Consider the following 18,158-nt stretch of genomic DNA (forward strand, 5'->3'; position numbering starts at 1 on the left):
TTGGAATTTTGACCTGTTCTGAAACGCAAATCCCCCGGTCCGTCCTCAACTCCTTCCGTTTCCTGTGCCTTTCTGCCTCAGAGGAGTACAGGTTAAGGATAGAGGGGAGCTGTCATCGCGTCTGCCCCCTGCCTCCAAGGCTTCTGTCTCTCTTGTGGGTCCGCTGTGTGTTGTGTGCATGTGTGTATGTGTGTGTGTATATATGTGTGTGTGTATATATATATATATAAAATTTGTGTGTAGATATATATATATATATATATATGTATTCTTTATTATGTTTTCTTTCGCAGTTTTTCTAAAGTGCCAGAAACGAGATTTGTGGGAACTTTTTAGTGATTTTTTTTTTTTTGCATTTTCCCGTTTTAAGCATTTTACCCCCTTAAAAATTGGAACTTGGTACATTCAGTAGGAAACTCCACTCGGACTGTGGCCAAGACCAGGAAAAGTGCAAAGAGACAGAGGAGGAGAGAAGGAATGACACTCCTCCATGGTTAACATTCAGGAGCCTGTCAAAAACCTCCCCCTTCCTGTAGACGCGGAGGGTAAGACGAGGCAGGAGGATGCTCCTGGTCCTTCCCCCAAGCCCACCTCCCTCCAAAAGCCATGATCTTGCCCTTTTAGCCGAGAAAGAGGGCAGCCATCTTGGCCCCGGAAAACAGTAGCTGGGATAAAGCTCCCATCTAAATGGTGGCAGCCTTTCCCCTTTTTAAACTGCACTCCTCTAATTCCCATTTACCAGATTTGCTCCCCCAAACTGGCTCTCCCCTTGTGAGCTGTTTTTTTTTTGGGGGGGGGTGGGTTGGGAAATGTTCATCCAATCACAGAGTGGGGATGCCCGGTCGTCAAAGAGAATTAGGAGCAAACATTTCTTCAACTCCCCCGCTGGAAGGAAACATAGGGACCCCTGACCAGGGTTAACTAGTGCAAATTAGGGATTAGGGACTGTTTAAGGTCCCTGCACCCCATCCCTAGGCTGGGATCTTTGGGTGTGGGGAACTGAGTCAAAGATGGGGTGTAAGGTGCTATTCTGGAGGAAAAGTTGGTGGGGATACCCCAAAGCCCACCAAGGGAGTAGGATGGTTCCCCAAAAACCACCTGGAGTGAATGGTGAGGGAAGCGACACTGGGGAAGATGGAGGTAAAGGTAAGGATGGGAGGTCATGTGCAAATCTTGGGCTTAGCCACCCATCCAACCCCCATCACTTTTCTGGCTATTTGGTCTAGTCTGGGAGAAACCATCAGGAAGCAAAAACCAAAAAAAAAAAAAAAAAAAGGGAGAAAGTAGATTCCCTTCCCCATCCCATATGGAGCTCCTCCCCCGCCCCGACCCCCAAATCTGATTTAGCCCAGAAGAGGCCATAGGTAGAGGCAGGAAGAGGTGCGATCTGCTCACCTCTTTGCCTTGGAAGAATCTGGGGCTCACTGGATTTGGGGGTCAAGACAGGGCCAAGATTCGTGCTGCCCTGGGCTGGGAAAGTGCTCAGCCGTGGAACAGATGGCTAGCCCTCCCGGCAACACCTCCTTGACCTGAATCGGAAGAGGCCATCTCCAGAGTAGGAGAGCGAGGAGCCATATGGAAGACCCAAAGGCATGGGAGCCCAGGAAGGCATGGCATCGTCACGTGAAGGAGACAGGGACGCAGAAACCCACCCCTGGGAAGAATGGAACCAGAAGCCATGCTCCCAGATGGGCGGGGGTCAGGTATCACAATGGTCTGGTCCAGGCCCTGGGCCACGAAGAATGGAATGTGCTAGGAAGCGTCTAGGCAGGGGCTTAGAGAAAGCTTCAGAATGAGGGGAGGTCACTAGGTGAGAGAGATGGTTTCCCCCCGGGTTTACGAATCAGGAGGGTGGGTTAGACATTCAGAGCTGGTGGGGGCCGTGAGTAGAGATTCATGTAAGTATATTGCTCAGTTGCCCCGAGGGCTGGAGAAAGGATGGGAGCTGGCCCTGCCCCTCACGGAGGCCATTCCCTGGAGGAGGAGAACTGAGAGGGGAACCACCCAAGATCCCTTCCCAGGAGATGGCAAAACTACAATCTCACACAAAGCAGCCTGACCCCTGAGCTCCAGGGGCCCCCAAGTCCCTGCACAAGAGTGTGGAGGGGCTCCCAAGGGGCAGGGAAGCCGGGGAGCTGGTAGTGGCAGGGGGTTCAGGGAGGGTGGTATCTGGTGAAAGGGGGGAGGTGGGCCCAGAGCTCACCCCACATCTCCCTTCTGGGTTCTCTCAAGCCCTGCCCTTTCCCCTTCTCCCTTAGGGGGGACCGGTGGAGGAAGAGTCGGGGGAGGTGGGGTTGGGGGAGTAGGGGGCGCGGCTTGAGGATTGACTGCGTAGCCAAAGACCCCTGGAAGGAAGGGAAGGGCCCCCCCGCCCTTCTCATCAGGTAGGACCATGTTAAGAGCAACCGGGAGAGCAGCCAGGTTGCTGAAGTTGTAAGGGTAGGCGGCAAGGAGCTGGGGGCCGTAGACGAGCGGGTAGGGTTCTGGGTAGAAGGTGACTTTGGCAGCCCCCATCCCCTCCACGCGGTCCCCCTCCCCAGCGCCCACCGGCCCCTCGCTGCCAGCTTTGCCCCTCCCGCCGCCAGGCTCCCTGCCGCTCCCGATCAGAGCCAGCGGAAATTCCTGCACCGGCGGATAGGCATAGGTGCCCCCTCCCGCCACCAGCGGGGGCTCCTCACCCCCCGAGATGACAGGGTCCTGCAGAGAGGCAGCCTCGGGCGCTCCCTCCGCGGCGGCAGCGGCGCTCCCGCCCCCCGCCTCCCCGCTGGACGAGGACACCTGCATCTCTTGGGGGGCCTCCTCCTTGACATCCGCGGCTCTGGCGCCAGCGCTGCCCTTGGAGTAGGCGATGACGGGCGTGGGGGTGCCCCCGGGCCGCTCGGCCGCGTGCCTCTGCCCGTGGCGGCTCAGGGCGGCCGCCGTCTTGCACACCTTGGCGCAGTGCGGGCAGGCGAAGCGGCTGGAGGGCCTGCGGCCGCCGCGGGCCCCGTGCGCGCCGCCGCCGTGCGCCTCCTGGTGCTTGCGCAGCTTCCGCACGGTGGCGAAGGTCTGGGCGCAGTCCCCGCAGCGGTGCCTCCGCTCGGCCCGGGCGCGCCCCGCGGGGCCCTCGGCGGCCGGCGCGTCCTCCCAGCTCCTGCGCTCCGACTTCTGCCTCCAGCGCGGCGGCCGGCGGCCTCGGGGCAGCGCGCCGCCTCCGCCGCTGCCCGCGCCCGCCGCCCCGGCCTTGCGCTTGGGCTTGTAGGAGTAGTAGGGCCGCCAGAGCTGGTCCTCCCCGCCGGCCCGCGATTCCTCCTCGTCGTCGTCGTCGTCCTCGTCGTCGTCGTCGTCCTCGTCGTCGTCGTCGTCCTCGCTCTCCTCCACCTCCTCCCCGCTCAGCTCCCCGGGGCGCAGGTCAGTCTCTGAGATGCGGCGCTTGACAATGGCCTCCTCCCCGATCCGCACAGTGATCTGGCACAGTGGAGGTGCGGCCTGGAGCTGAGAGGGGCCCCGGCCAGGCCCCGCAGGGGGACCCCCACCCCCGCCAATCCCGCCGGCTGGCTTGGCCGTGTAGGTCAGAGTCCTTCCAGCCCGTGGGTTGCGGCCCTTGGCCTCCTCCGTGGCTGTGGCCGGGCCTGCGGCGGTGGCCGGGCCGCCCGCGGTAGCGGGGCTGCTCGGCGTGGCTGCAGGTTGGGGGGGAGGCGGTGGGTACTCACGTTTTTTGGGGGGCCTCGGGGGCGCAGTGTAAGTGATGACCGAGGCGGCTTGGGCTCCCCCCGCGGTGGCCGGCCCCCCCCCTGCGCCACCACTGCTGCTGCGCCCGTGCACAATGACCGAGGGAGCAGGGTGGGCAAATGCGATGACGGAGGGCGGGGGACCGGGCTGGGGGGCGGGAGGGGGCCCGGGCGGGGGGCTGGCAGGCATGGCTACCGGGGCCGGTGTGTTGAGGCTTGGAGAGAGGGGGGCGTCGGGGGCGGCCTGGCTGTAGGTCTTGTAGGGCCGCTTGGCAGCCCGCATGGGGAGCAGGCGGTACAGCTTGAGGGTATTAAGCTTGGGCTTGTAGCCTCCATTGGGCGTCTTCTCACTGGCTAAGAGCCCGGGGCTAATGCCGTGGAAGGCTCGCTGGTGGGTCTTCAGGTTATAATAAGTGACAAACGTCTCCCAGCAGAAGATGCACTGGTACCTGGGCCGGGACAGCAGGGAACAGGGTGGGGACGGGGACATGGGAATCAGGGGGCCCCGAAGCCCGGTCTCAGCTGCCCGCATCGTGCACTCAGACCTACGACTTCCCCCACCCGGGCGCTCGCCCTCCTTTCATGCCGCTGGTCCCATCCTGCCAGCCTCCCGGGAGGTACAGCCCTAGCTCGGTGCCCCCACTGGCTGTGAGGGGCTGGGCCCCAGAGGGTCCATCTGCGAACCGGGAATAATCACGCGCCTCGCCTGACCCCCGGAGCCTTCTCTGAAGCCCCGCTGACGGATGGGGGGGTGTCTCACGAGCAGGAACAGGTGGGGGAAAGACACCTTACAACTCCCCCTGGGCCTGCCTGCGCCCCCCACCGTCTCCTCCTACGGGGGCAGCTTCCTGGGGGACCCTCCTCACCGCACCAGGCCCAACCCCAGGCACCCAGAGGTGCTAGTGAGCATCGGGGGAGGGAGAGCCCAGGCTGGAGGGAGGCGGCTGCGCCTGCGACGAGGAGCGGGTGAGCAGGGGTGAGGGGGTGAGCAGGCAGGATTCCCCACGACTTACTGGGTCCAGCTCCTACCCTTCCACACCCCTGTAGTCTGCGGCCCCGGCCACGGCCCCAGCCCCGCAGCCCCCCACCCCCCCCACCCCGCCGCGCCTGGCCAGCGGCTCACCTGCGCTCCCCGGTGTGCCACACCTCGTGCTTGGTTCGGTACTCCGCCAGTGCGAACACCTTCTCGCAGTAGCGACACGGGTACTTCCTGCGCCACGAGTGCACGTTGCTGTGCCGCTTCAGGCTGGACAGCGTCACGTAGGAGCGCTCGCAGGCGGCGCACACGTACAGCACGTGGCCGCCCACCACCTTCACCACGTGCTCGGGGCCACCTCGGAAGCCCACCGGCGTCGGCAGGGCCGAGGCATCCACTCCGGCCGGACCGCTGGGGGCCGAGCCCCCGGAGGCCAGCCCCGCAGACCCCCGGGTGCCGGCCCCGCGGCGGCACTGCGCCTCATGGGTCTGCAGCCGCTTGGGATGGATGAAGCTTTTCCCACAGCGCGGGCAGGGGAGGGGCCGCCGGGACAGGGGGGCCTGCGAGTCAGAGGCCTGGGCCTCAGCCCGGTCCCCCTCCCACTCCCCGGCGGGCCTCGGCCCGGGCCCGAAGCTGTCGTCTTCGGGCTGCGAGGTGGCCATGGGTGCTGGGGCAGGAGGTACCCAGGCATCGCCTCCCTCCCCCAGGCCCTGCAGGCGGGAGATGCCCAGACGCCGCCCCAGAGCTCCGATCTCTGCCACCGCTGCCCCGTCCCCTCCGCCGCCAGGTAGAGCAAGCCGGGCGCTATAGATGAAGTTGAGGACATCAGAGAAGGCAGCTGCGGGGACCCCTGGCAGCTCCAGGACCCGGGGTGGGGAGGAAGTGGGGGGTGAGGCCGGAGGGGGGGAAGAGGAGGAAGAGGAAGAAGAGGAGGAGGAAGAAGAGGAGGAGGAGGAGGAGGAGGCAGCTGTGGTGGTGGCCGGGTTGGGGGCAGGGCCCCCAGTAACTGGTGGGAGGGGGAGTGGAGCTGAAGCAAGCAGGGCCTCTCTGAAGAAGGGACTGGAAGCCGCCAGGACACTGCGGTGAGCAGGGAACTTGGTGTCTCCAGCTATGAGGGTGACGTCACAGAAGAGGCCTCGGAGCCGCTGCTCATTGAGCTGACGCAGGACGGCGGGGGCATGGGACGGGTCCGTCACCTCTGCTGGGGGGGGCATGGCGCCAGCCTGGACCGGGGAGAAGAGGCCCGGGAAGGACGTCAGAGGCCCGGGGGAGGTGGGGAGGGCCTCTGACACCAGGGAGGGGACTTGGGAGGGCAGGGGGCGGGGGTCTGTTGGTCAGAGACTGGAGAAAGTGACAAACCTCCGGCCACAGAAGGCAGGGGTTGGTTGACCTCAGCCACGCTCGCCTGGCCGGCACCCAGCCCTGGCACGCCAAACACCCGCGGCTGGAAGAGGCCAGGGCCGGCCCAGGTCAAGATGAAGGTCAACAGGTCAAAGGCCCCAAAGTCGCAGCCCAGAGACGTCAGCAGTGGCCACCTCTCTCCTCCCGGGAAGAGGAGGACGCCCCGCACACGCCTACTGACCACTTCGCGGGGCTCCGCGGCCTCGGAAAACTGCCCCGTGTCCGGTCCCCCCCCTTTCCCCGGGCCGCGGGCCCTCGCGCCGCCTCACCTGAGGGCACAGCCAACATGGAGCAGAGCGGGGGAGGCTCAGCAAGTCCCTTCTGCGGGGCCTCTTCCTTCTGGGGAGACACAAACCGCGTCCTCAGGAGCGGAGCTGGCACGGAAAGGACCCCAGGAAGGGGGGAGGTGGCGCAGGACGGGGGGTCAAGGAAGGACATGCCCGGGCTGCTGGGCTGACCCCCTCCCGGGGACCCGTCCGGCTTTGGGCTGCTGCCTCCGGCCCGAGCTGGAGGTCACGCTCTTCGGTGCCCAGCCCTGTTCTGCCGGCCCGAGAAGCACCCGCACGAGACAATCTGCGCGTTTTGATTCACCTCCACGCGACACAGCAGCGTAGCGCAGTCCCATAGGTCCAGGGAAGCCTCTTGGATTGCTCTCAAGTCCCTTTGGCCCAATCTTCCGGGGCTCAAAGAAAATCAAAGATTTGCATGTTGTCTTTCATTATAATTGCCTCATTTGCATATCAAAACAGATTTCCTAGAGCTTTTTTATTGGGCCCAACTGCCAGACAGTGGATCTAGCAGAGGACCCACACCCACACCCACACACACACAAGCACACCCCAGCCCCGTGTATCCTGGAGGAGCTTTCTGGAGCCTGGGGACCAGCAGGGACCACAGACTGACTGAGACATACATACGCCAGCTTGTTGTCTCGGGAGGGCACTGGAAAGGCCACCAGAGCCAGCACGAAGCAGCTTGGGTCCCTCTCCTTTACTCTGAAGGCTGGCGGCTTTGGGGCTTTGGCTTAAAAAGGAGGAAGGGAAACACAATCTCTGAGCTCAGCTCTTGCTAGAGGGCCCTCCGAAAGGAGCAGCGGGCGAGCCTGACGTGAGCTGTGGCTGTCACTGCACAGAAAGCCCCCCACAGCCACTCCCCCCGGTGGTGGGCACCCTCGGGACTCTGGGGTCCCATTTCTCAGAGGAAGATCTGGGTTCCAGGGCCACAGAGTCGCACACAGCTGGGAGTAGCGGGGGCCTGCTGAGCACAGGCCCCTCTGGTCCACCGTCCAGGAAACCCCAGAACCCTCTCCTTCCCCACACCCTGGGCCACACGTGTCCTCTGAGCTACCGTGCAGCAGGAGTTTCTCATAAATCCCCCCTTTCCACCAAAACCCTTCTATTAGTCATACTATCTGGGCCACAAGGCCTCCGTGCCACAACTCGTGTCATGTTCCCAAAAAGACGGCCCTGATTCCTCTCCTGGAGCAGGAGGAAGGTGGTAAAGAGGGTGCTGTTCAAAAGCTCCAATACCCCAAGTGCGACGCACACACCAGCACGGGTCAGGTGCTCCCCCAAGCTGCTGGATCGCAGGTGGGCCGGAATCCTACAGAAGCTGCCCCATGTGCAGGCCTGTGTCCAGTTCTGGGGGGTAAAATTGAGGAAAGGGAGAGGGCTCCCCCCTTCCTGGGCCGCTGGGACCCCCAAGACCGAAGTGCTTCACTCGCATGACCCTCCGCTCCTCGTCACTACTCTAAAGGGAGCGACTCGGCTTCCCCATCGCAGAGGTTTTATTTTTAAGTCCTCTCCACTCCCAACACGGGGCTCGAACTGACAACCCTGAGGCCAAGAGTCGCGCGCTCCACTGACTGAGCCGGCCAGGTGCCCCAGGTACCTGTTTTAAACAGACAGCCTGGGGGGCTCAGTCGGTTGGGCGTCCGCCTTCGGTTCAGGTCATGATCCCAGGGTCCTGGGATCGAGCCCCGAATTGGGCTCCCAGCTCAGCAGGGAGCCTGCTTCTCCCTCTGCCTCTGCCTGCTACTCCCCTGCTTGTGCTCGCTCTCTCACGTGCTCTCATTAATAAATAAAATCTTTAAAAAAAAAAAAAAAGGGGGGGGACAGCCTGAAGCTAGAGATGCCGGGTAGCTGGCCCAAGAATGCATGACCAGCTAGTAGCCTGGCTGGGGTCTGATTTGGGCAAGTCCGGCTAGGAAGCCTGTTTTCTTCACTGGATCTGTGTTCACCAGGAAGGACGACAGGTTTCTAGCTGTGATATTGTGACCCTGTAGGAAATAGGTATATTTGGTCTGCATCCCCATTCCTGACACAGTGCTCCTAAAATTCTTATAATTTCCCAAGTGACAGAGGGGCTAGGAGCACCTTTTGTGCTAATATTTGGTCTTTGGCCCTGGTCCCTGACACCAAGCTCCTAAATCCTCTGGCATTTCCTGGGTGACAGGAGCATCTTTTGTTCTCCGTGAGGTGACCTGGGTGGTCTCCCGGAGAGTTTCAGGGTGAGGGCAGGTCACCCCCAAGACCTAGCCACGTTTAGATGCTCGGGGCCTTCAGCTCACCGCCATCCTCCGTGGAGGGGACAGGGGCCGGGGACCGAGTTCATAACTGACCACGCCTACGTGACGAAGCCTCCACCACGGGGTTCGGAGAGCTTCTGGGTCAGTGGACGCACTCACCTGCCAGGAGGGCGGTGTACCCCAACTGGCAGAGACAGGAGGGCCTGAGCTCAGGACCTTTCCAGACTTCAGCATTTGTAGTTTGTCATTTGGCTACAATATTATCATGCAATTATCATGCAGTAAACCAGTCAACCGAAGTAAGCATCTCCCCCGGTTCTACCGGCCATTCTAGCAAATTCTCGAAGCTGAAGAGAGGGTCACGGGGAACCCTGACGTATAGCTGGTCGGCCAGAAGTATGGGAGGCCCAGACTCACGGCTGACATCTGGAGCGGGCCGGCTCAGGGGCCTTAATCTGCGGGATCGGACTGTACCTCCAGGGAGACAGTGTCAGAATCGAGTCGAATTGTGGGACCCCCAGCTGGCGTCCGAGAATTGGTCTGTGTGCGAAAACCCCCCATGTTTGTTCTCAGAAGTAGATAAGTAGTTCTCTAGTAGAGAACCAGTGGTGTTTTGTTTGTTTTTTTAACAGCACTCGCTATTAACCTATTTACCTGCCCATCTAGTACCTTTTGTGAAAATCGTGAAAATCAGAGGAAGGGAAAAAAATTCGAAGAGGGACTCTTTCCTCCAGAGGTAGCAGGCCTGCACAGGGGCGCACAGCGGAGGCTCACCTCCAGCCCCGCTCCTCCCGTCGGCCAGGCCTGCCCACCTGCTCAGGCACGTGGCCTTGGCGCCTACCGCCCCGTGGCTGGGTGCTGACTGCCAAGGTACCTGCACAAGGCCTGTCAGGGCTCCTGAGAACCACGGAGGTCCGAAGCCCGCCCGGCCCTTAGAGATCCCCCAAACATCCTCATCGCGGTCCCTGTAGCTGTCATTTAGGAAATCCTTGTGTGACGAGCACAGTGCAAAGCATTTTATCTGCATCGACTCATGTCAACACTCAACAGGACCCCGGACAGCCACAGTGCGGTCTGTCATCGACCCCACAGTACAGATGAGTAAACGGAGGCTTGCAATGCGCCAAACTCCTCACCGGAAAGGGGGGAGGATGCAGTGGTGGGGCGATCTGACACCCCCACCCCGTCTCGCTGCTAACCAAGCCGGGGTCGGGACCCAGCTCCCCAGAGTTCAACTGCCCATCGCTGGCAACCACCCTACGGGGTTTTACGGGAGGTGAAGACAGGAGTTTTGTGAGCCTGGGCCAGTTCCCTAACCTCTCTCTCTCTCAGGTTCTTTGTCTGTAAGGTGGGATAACGAGTCGTTCGCTTCGGAGGGCTGTCTGTGGAGATCAAGCGAGCTCCTGATGGGGAGTACCTAGTACAGTACTTGATACTCGGTTAAGTGCTCAGCAAACGCTGTAGCTCTTATTATTATCTTGGAACTCAGTCCTGGAAAGTAGTGGAGGGATGTGGTAAAGAAGAGGCAGAAATCAAGCTCAGGGCAGGTTGGTGGCTCTGTGGTTTTTCGTTTTTTATTTGTTTTCACGGTTTCCCCGTTCTCGACTGGCTATGTGGCCTGAGAGGTGTGACGGGGGGGGGGGGGGCTCTGAGCGCCTCCTGCTGTTCCCTCTGCCTGAAATGTTCTTCCTCACATAGCCCCACGCCTCGCTGCCCCTCCTCCTTGAAGCACTGCCCCAAGTCCCCTTCTCCAGGAGGGCTTCCTGGCCGCCCACACCTCCCTACACTTCCTAGCCCTCTCCTCTCCTTTCCAACTTGGCACTTAGCGAAACATACTGCTCGTTCCTCTCCGGAATGTAAGCTCCGAGGCAGGGAGGTGTCCCCTGCTTGCTCACTGCTGTCGCCGCGGCTGAGACCGGGGTCCCGTACGTAATGGGAGAGTTCAAAAACATCTGGGGGAATGAATGGATCTGTCTCCTTCAAAGTCATCCCGGGGTCTGTCTGCTCTCCAGAAGGACGCCAGCCTCAGTGCTGGACCGACCGGCCAGCAGCTGGAGAGGAGGAGAATGACACGACCACGATTAGGGCACATACAGTTTGCCCGATATGCTCCCAGGGTTTTTGCGTGGATTGTCGCACCGCACGATTTACTCTAAGGCTGGTATTTGTAACATCCCAATTTTACAGATCCAAAAACTGAGACTCGTGGGGCGTGCGGGGGTGGCGGGGAATGCCCTGCTGAAGGTCACGTAGCACGTGAGCACCAGAGTCAAAATCCAGACCCGGGCTCATGTGAACCTGGATACGAACTCCTTCCCCTCTGCCAGACCACCGGATCCTGCTCTGAAGGGCCTACGGGCGGCCAGCGGGTGACAGACATCACCACTAAGGTCTCACGTGCTAAGCCCTAACTGTGTCACGTCTGACTCCGCCCTTTCCTTGGCTCCCCGCGTCCAGCCCTCACCAGGCTGGGTCGGATCGGCCGCCAGGCTGGGGAATGGTTTTGGAAGCCTTCCTTTCCACCCACCTCGGGCCCCTGGACTAGCTCAGGCCTTTGTTAACACTCGCCTGGCCCAAGGTTAGTCCCCTGCCTCCGGGCCTACCTCCCGGCATCCAGCCCTCCTCTTGCCAAGGGTTCCTGTCCCCAGCCGGCTCGGGGCCTATGGGCCCTGGGCTGAAAACCTTCACTGGCCCCCACTCACTCGGGGGTAAAATTCAGACGGCTCAGCCAGCCATGCAAGGGTCCAGTTCCAATCTTCCTCTCCAATCCCGCCTTGTGTTAGACTCCCTTCAGGTACCCGGGGGGCTCTCCCACCTAATGTGGCCCCCGGCCCCCCCGTCTTTGCCTGCGCCGGCTCTCCTGCCAAAGACGAAACCTCTCCCAACCTCTTCCCCGAAGCCCTCCAAAATGTAATTCAAACGTCACTTCCGCCGTGGCCCTCCCTGACCCACAGGCCAAGGACAGTCTCTCCTGTGCCTAGCTCATCAACACGGGGTACCCCTGTGGCCAGCACCCAGCACCCAACTGTAGGTCCTCACTGCCTGGGCTGGGACTCCTCGCATCATTGTCAAAACATGCTGGTCTTCTGAGTTGGCCTGGTACAGGTGCTAGGTTCTGCAGAAACGGGGGAGAAGTGTGTGTGTGTGGGGGGGTGCACAGAGAGGCCCGCGGAAAGCTTCATTCAGAAAGGCAGCAGAGAACAGCCTGGAAGAACACAGAATCTAGAGCTTTCCCTCTTACCAGCAAGGTGGCTTTGAGCAAATGACTTAACTTCTCTGGGTTCGGCTGTCTTCATTGGAAAAAGGGAGATGATTCGAACACCTCCTTCCTCGGGGTGTTGCAAAGAGTGAATGAATGAGGATGTGGAAAAGCACGGAGAACAGGGCCCGGGACACTGTGCATGCTCGATCCAAGTTCACTGCCATTGCTATGGGCCTGGCCCTGAGAAGGGGCTCTACGGGGGGCTGGCACCGGCAGAGCCCCTAGACTGGAGCTGCCTTCCAGGCACGTTTCCCATGTGCCACTTACGTCCCTGTCAGAAGCAGGCAGGGCAGGGATCGAGCCCCGTGTTACGTATGAGGAACGGAGGCTCCCTCAAGGCCAGAACCCCTCAGTTCCAGTCCAGGCCCCGCTCCCCTCCAGCAGGCCATAATGGACCCGCTGTGTCGGCCTCCCACAGCGGCCAGCAGCCCCCCACACCCATGGCACCAAAGGGCCTGGCCCCAGCGCCCTCCTCACCCCCTCCCCGCCCAGTACGTAACCGCACCGCCCCCCTCCCCCCAGCCAGGCCAGGCGCAGCACACACACCTCTCACTCCTACACACACACACACAGGTGAGGAAAACCTGTTCTGAGCAATCTGCCTCGTGAGTGAATTCCATTCCCAGACCCCTCCACGGGGGCAGGAGCGGCCCCGTGTGCGTCACAGAAGAGCAGGAAAAGCAGAGGTACGGGGGGGGGGGGGCAGAGAGGAGGGTGAAGCCGCAGGAGGGGACTGAAAACTTCGTGTTTCTTTTTTCCATGTCAGTGACAAGAGTCACACCCGGCCTTTACGTAAACACGGCCAAGAAGCCACCCGGGGCCAAGCTTAGTTTCCTTGCCACCGCCAGGCCTCTCCTCCCGGTGACCCTGACACGGACCCCGCACAAAGACCGGCCGGGCCACCCCAACAACACCCAGGCCTCCCGCCCGCTGCCCTTGCTCTGCCCCATATTTATCTCGCTGCCTCCTTCATAACAGATCCCCACGGCAGCCCCACACGGCCGCTGAGCCGCACGGAAGGCAGGCACGCACACACAGCTCGCGCCTGATCTCCCGAGGCTGAGGCCCACATTGCCCTTGTCACGCCACCTCCCTCCCCACAAGTGTTTTCCGACCGGCTCGCCTCCCAGCCCCACAGCACGGACAGGCTCCCACAAACAACGTCACAAAAGAATCCCATAGAGAATGTTACAGACACACAACCTTGCCCTCGCCTGGCTGCCCACGATCCCATAAACACAACCTGTACGTTCCCCCAGCCTGGGGCCCGCGGCCCCGCAAGTACCTGGGACACACCCTGGGGGCTTCTCACTTGCCACAGATCCTGGGGACCTGAGTTCGAGACCTGCTTCTCCCCACCGTGCAACTCACTCAACAAGCAGACCCACAAACCCTGCGGGCGGGCCATCCTCGCCAACACGGGGCCACACCTCAGCAGGGCACAGAAAGGGGACCCGGACGTGACACCTTCCGACTCAGAGGTACACAACAGCCCCCTCCAGACGGGCACATACCCGCCGCCCCCAGGTGCCCTACACAGCACATACCCTAACCACGCCAGCTGCGCAGAAAACAACAGTTCATAAATAGTTCATGTGTGCGAGAAAACACATGCCAGCAGCAAACATACATAAAACCACACATCTGACAAAACTCCGCGTGGATTGTGCCCTGCTTTCCTATGCGGACCTGTCACGCAGAGCCACAGGGCCACCTCTTGTAATTCTGCCCCACACCCCTGGACACCCCTCCACCAGGCTCTCTGTCCCCGTGGCTCAGGGAGGGCCCTACCCGGACCCCTGGCCGCCGGACCAGCAAACGGTGGTGCCCGGGGAGAGGTTTACCTTGCCCCACAACACAGCAGGACACACACAATCTCCGGGACTCACAGTCACAACCCTGCCCCGACGGCACGGCGGCTCCGGGGCCCCTGCTCGCCCTGCGCACCCCGCACACCCCACAACTCCGGGGCGCTGGGCGGCCCACCCCTCCCCCTCTCTGCCTGGCTCCTACGCCATCGCCCTCCCAGCAGCTTGCAGCGCCGGCCCGGGCTCACACCCGCCCCACCCCACCCCCAACCTGCCCCACGGAGGGGTGGGGGGCGCCGGGCTGCAGAATTAACCCTTCGGGAGGGGAGGGAGCGCGGCCCCCTCCCCGGCCCTGCGCGATCGCGCCCCCGGGCCGCCGCCGGGTCGGACGCCGCACCGGGGCCCCCTTAGTCGCCCCCCAGCGCCGCGCGCGCCTGGAGGCGGGGCCAGACTCAGCCCCCGACCCCTGAGCCCCCAGGTCAACCCCAGAGGGGAGCGGTCGCGGCGCGGGGCGCGGCCCGGGCCCCCGCGGCGCCGGGCAGGCGGGGAGGGGGCCCGGCTGTTGGCTCCGGTCCGCCCTGGCCCTGCCCGGTTCGCCCCGGGGCCCACCTGACTGCGATGGCGCCGCGTCCGCCAGGCCCGGCTCATCCCCGTGGCCGCCCCCGGCCGCTCCGGTTTCGCCCGCCTCCAGCTCCGGCTCCGGCTCCGGCTCCGGCCCCGGCCCCCCCAGCGCCCGGCCCCGGCCCGGCCCCGCCGCCGCCGCCGCCGCCGCCGCCGCCGCCGCTGACATCATCGGCTCCCCCCGCCCCGGTCCTACCCCCACCCCCACCCCCGGAAACAGTACCCCCCCAGCGCCGCCGCCGCCGAGAGAAGGCCGGCGCAGCGCAGCCGACACCGACGCAGGGCTCCGGGCTCAGGCTCCGGGGAGAGCGCGTCCGACGGCCTCGGCCCGGACGGATCCCGGGACGGAAACGGCGCCGCGCCGGGCCGCCGGACGGGTGGACCCCGAGCGGGCGCGGGTCTGGCCGCGGCACCCCCGCGAGCCCGCACGACCACCCACTCCCTGGCAAAGGGACGCACCCCCCCCCAACCCCACGCCCTTCACTCGGCGGGGCCCAGCGCCCGGGGCACGCACACCCTCTCCGCAGACACACAACATGGCAGGCTCGCGATCCGGCCCACTGGGACCCGCAGACGGAGGCTCAGCACACTCACGGGGCAGGCCCTGGACACACGCACATGCCCACCCCCCCTCCCCAGAAAGGCACAGAGCCCCCCACCAGGCTGCAGGCCAGGCAGGCCCCAGCCGGACAGAAATGACTACCGGTGCAGATGAACACGCAGCTCAAATTTTGTCCCCACCAGCAGAAACCTCCACATCTATACACTGGTGCATAAATGCAGAGGCCTTGGTGTGCGCCTCCTGGGACACCACCACCAACACACCAGGTGCGAGCACACACAGAAGAAACACGCATTCCTGAAACTCCGGAGGGACAGTCCCCGAGACTCCTCCCTGGCCTTCAAAAATTCAGAGCTGGGGAGACCCCAGAGCCAGCCCTCAGAGCTCCTTCCCGCAAAACCTTTCCGAAACAAGGTGAGACGTACATAAGCAAAGTTACATAAAGCCAAAGAAGTCTCATCACAGAGCTACTCAGAAGGAGGGAAAGAAAAAAAGAAAAAAGGAATGAGACGATCTTCGGAGCCAGACGGACATTGAGCCAGCGGGGTTGGAAACAATGAGAAACTAGGCCCACCCCCACCTCAGGAAGGTTCCAGGGAAGAACCTCCCACCCCCCCCCCTCAGGAAGGTTCCAGGGAAGAACCCCACTCCCACTCCAGCCAGGTCACAAGGGCTGGAGCTCCGAAGGGCCCAGGGCCCCTGAGCCAGGAGTAGAGGAGGAAGTCCAAGGAAAGATGGTGAGTGTGGGGGTCGGGGAGGCACGGCCCCCTTCCCGGAGCTCCTGGCCGCTCCCTTTTGTCCCTTCCCCTCAAACTTTCCCAGCTGTCCTGGAGACACCCACAGATGAAACTCACAATGGTGTACCCAGGCGTCCGCGGAACCTGTGACATCATACCGACGCCCAGCATCTGAGGCTGCCTTCCCGTCCCCAAACCAACAGAGCCCCCCTGGGTCCTTTTCCTTCTTCTCCGAACAGCTTACCCAGAGAAACACGATACTCCGAGACCGCTTACCCCCTGCTTCCTGCTTTAGAGGCCCCCGGCCCACACTGTACCCCCTCGTCCAGTTTCGGGCCCTTTCTAGCTCCCGAGGGTTCTCAGCAAGACAGCCCGACCCCGCTACCGTCCCGTGAGGTCCCAGGCCGCATCCTGGCATTCACCCCACCCTCTGCTCCCCGGGGCCATGGCTGCCCTAATGCCCCGGCTCCTTTCTCCCCCACAGGCTGGCAATCACCCTTACTTCAACCTGCCCGACTTCACCCAGCCATCGCCGCCCTCCACTCCGGCCAGCCTCCCCTCGCACCAGCGCTGCCGGCCCTCCGATGCCACCAAGGGCCTGCTCGTGGCCCTGCTGGGCGGGGGCCTGCCTGCTGGCTTTGTGGGCCCCTTCTCCCGCATGGCTTACCAGGCCTCCCGCTTACCCTCGCTGGAGCTGCTCATCTGTCGCTGTCTCTTTCACCTCCCCATTGCCCTGCTACTGAAAGTGCGCGGTGACCCCCTGTTGGGACCTCCCGATGTCCGGGGCCGGGCCTGCCTCCACGCCCTGCTCAACGTCCTCAGCATTGGGTGCGCCTACAGCGCGGTTCAGGTGGTGCCTGCTGGCAACGCAGCCACGGTCCGCAAGGGCTCGTCCACCGTCTGCTCTGCCCTCCTCGCCCTCTGCCTCGAGAGCCAGGGTCTCAGCGGCTACGACTGGTGTGGTCTGTTGGGCAGCACCCTGGGACTCATCATCATTGTGGGACCTGGACTAGGGACGCTGCAGGAGGGGACCACGGGCCTCTACACCGCCCTGGGCTACGTGCTCGCATTCCTGGGCGGCCTGGCACTGTCGCTGGGGCTCCTGGTCTATCGTTCCCTGGACTTCCCCTCTTGCCTGCCGACAGTAGCCTTCCTGTTTGGCTTGGTGGGGCTGGTGGGCTCGGTGCCAGGCCTCTTCATACTGCAGACCCCTGTGCTGCCCAGCGATCCTCTGAGTTGGAGCTGTGTGGGGGCCGTGGGGATCCTCGCCCTGGTCTCCTTTGTGTGCGTGAGCTATGCAGTCACGAAAGCCCACCCCGCCCTGGTGTGCGCCGTCCTGCACTCCGAGGTGGTGGTGGCCTTGATGCTGCAGTATTACGTGCTCTATGAGACCGTGGCGCCTTCTGACATCATGGGGGCAGGGGTGGTGTTGGGCAGCATCGCCATCATCACCGCCCAGAACCTCAGCTGTGAGAGGGAAGGGCAGGTGGAGGAGTGAGATCCGACCGGAGAGCCTGGGGGTTGGGGGGGGCAGGGGAAAATAGAAGGAGGAGAGACTGGAATACAAACATGGGAGAAGCAGCGACCGGAAAAGAGCTGATACCGGAGAGGGACACCCCTTGCAGTCAGGGGTGGAGAGGGGCTCTGCCTAGAAGACCTGGAACAAGTGTGGGGACCAAAACACGAGGAGTCTAGGCTGGGGCTTGGGGATCAGGGCATAACTACAGGGCAAGTGAGGTCGGAGGAGCCAACGGAGGGGCCGAGAGGCAGGCCCGCCATGAGCCATGGGGAGGATTTTCCCCTCAGCAGCAGAGAGAAGAGCATTGGGGCCGGAGTGTTTGGGGGGGCTTTCAGGCAAAGGACAGAGCCAGCAGCTGGGGTCAAGGGGTGTGCCTCCCTCCCCCCGCCCACGAGACACCGTTTCCTTCCCTCATGGTTATGCCTCCTCCCCCCCGGGTGGTGACGTGACATTGACATCAAACAAGGATCACTCTGAATGTGGCTGTACAGTTGGTGTCATCTCTGCTTTGGAAGGAGTGAAAGTCCTACTCTGCTCTCATTGGAGAATCCCTTGGGATCCCTGCCCCCCTCCCCCCCGCCAATCTGGTTTCTGAAATATTCTGGAAGGGGGTAGGACTTCCTAACGTTTAGACGCCTTGACCCTGAATCCCCCAGGACTTCTGTGTCCCGCCCCGTGGCTAATCTGCTTTTCCTGGATTGTCGCGGTCCCGTGATCTCTCCCGGACAGTGGCCAGCCTCCTTCCGGAGGAGGCCCCCTGAGCGGAGGCCTCTTCGGGCGGCTCGGGCCGGGGGCTCCCGGGCCAGAGTTCCGTACAGCGCTCCTTGGGAGGCCGGGAGGTGCCCATCCGTCCCAGGAGGCCGCTCGACAAATACCAGCTACTTCCGGACAAGCGATTGGCCTCGCCATCTTGATCGGTTCATGCATATTCAGCGTGGCTACTGCATATTCATGACCGAGGACGGCCCCCGGCGCTCCCCCCTCCCGGAACCCTCTTGGGAGGATCCGGCCGGCCCCGCCTCCTTCATTACCGAT

General features: G+C 62.6%; 2 protein-coding genes across 5 annotated transcripts; one reads left to right on the plus strand and one right to left on the minus strand.

Moving 5' to 3' along the window:
• Positions 1-2,184: 2,184 nt before the first annotated feature.
• Positions 2,185-14,397, minus strand: ZBTB4 (zinc finger and BTB domain containing 4). Of its 4 annotated transcripts, none has more exons than XM_080825631.1 (5): positions 14,294-14,397; positions 6,679-6,769; positions 6,357-6,426; positions 4,834-5,909; positions 2,185-4,159 (listed from the first exon to the last, which is right to left on the minus strand). In XM_080825631.1, the coding sequence occupies exons 4-5, from the start codon at positions 5,898-5,900 to the stop codon at positions 2,200-2,202; spliced, it is 3,027 nt and encodes a 1,008-aa protein (XP_080681757.1). In that variant the 5' UTR covers positions 5,901-5,909; positions 6,357-6,426; positions 6,679-6,769; positions 14,294-14,397; the 3' UTR covers positions 2,185-2,199. The 4 variants fall into 4 exon arrangements, with proteins under 4 accessions (XP_080681757.1, XP_080681756.1, XP_080681758.1 ...); XM_080825630.1 differs by lacking the exon at positions 14,294-14,397 and adding an exon at positions 7,005-12,229; XM_080825632.1 differs by lacking the exon at positions 14,294-14,397 and adding an exon at positions 6,046-6,130 and having other exon boundaries at positions 6,679-12,229.
• Positions 14,398-15,497: 1,100 nt separating this feature from the next.
• Positions 15,498-17,102, plus strand: SLC35G6 (solute carrier family 35 member G6; the record flags this gene model as incomplete). Its single annotated transcript, XM_080825655.1, has 2 exons — positions 15,498-15,604; positions 16,089-17,102. The coding sequence occupies exons 1-2, from the start codon at positions 15,602-15,604 to the stop codon at positions 17,100-17,102; spliced, it is 1,017 nt and encodes a 338-aa protein (XP_080681781.1). The 5' UTR covers positions 15,498-15,601.
• Between the last annotated feature and the right edge of the window lie 1,056 nt (positions 17,103-18,158).

This window comes from Martes martes (genome assembly GCF_963455335.1).
Source record: "Martes martes genome assembly, chromosome: 16".
Taxonomy (NCBI): Eukaryota; Metazoa; Chordata; class Mammalia; order Carnivora; family Mustelidae; genus Martes; species Martes martes.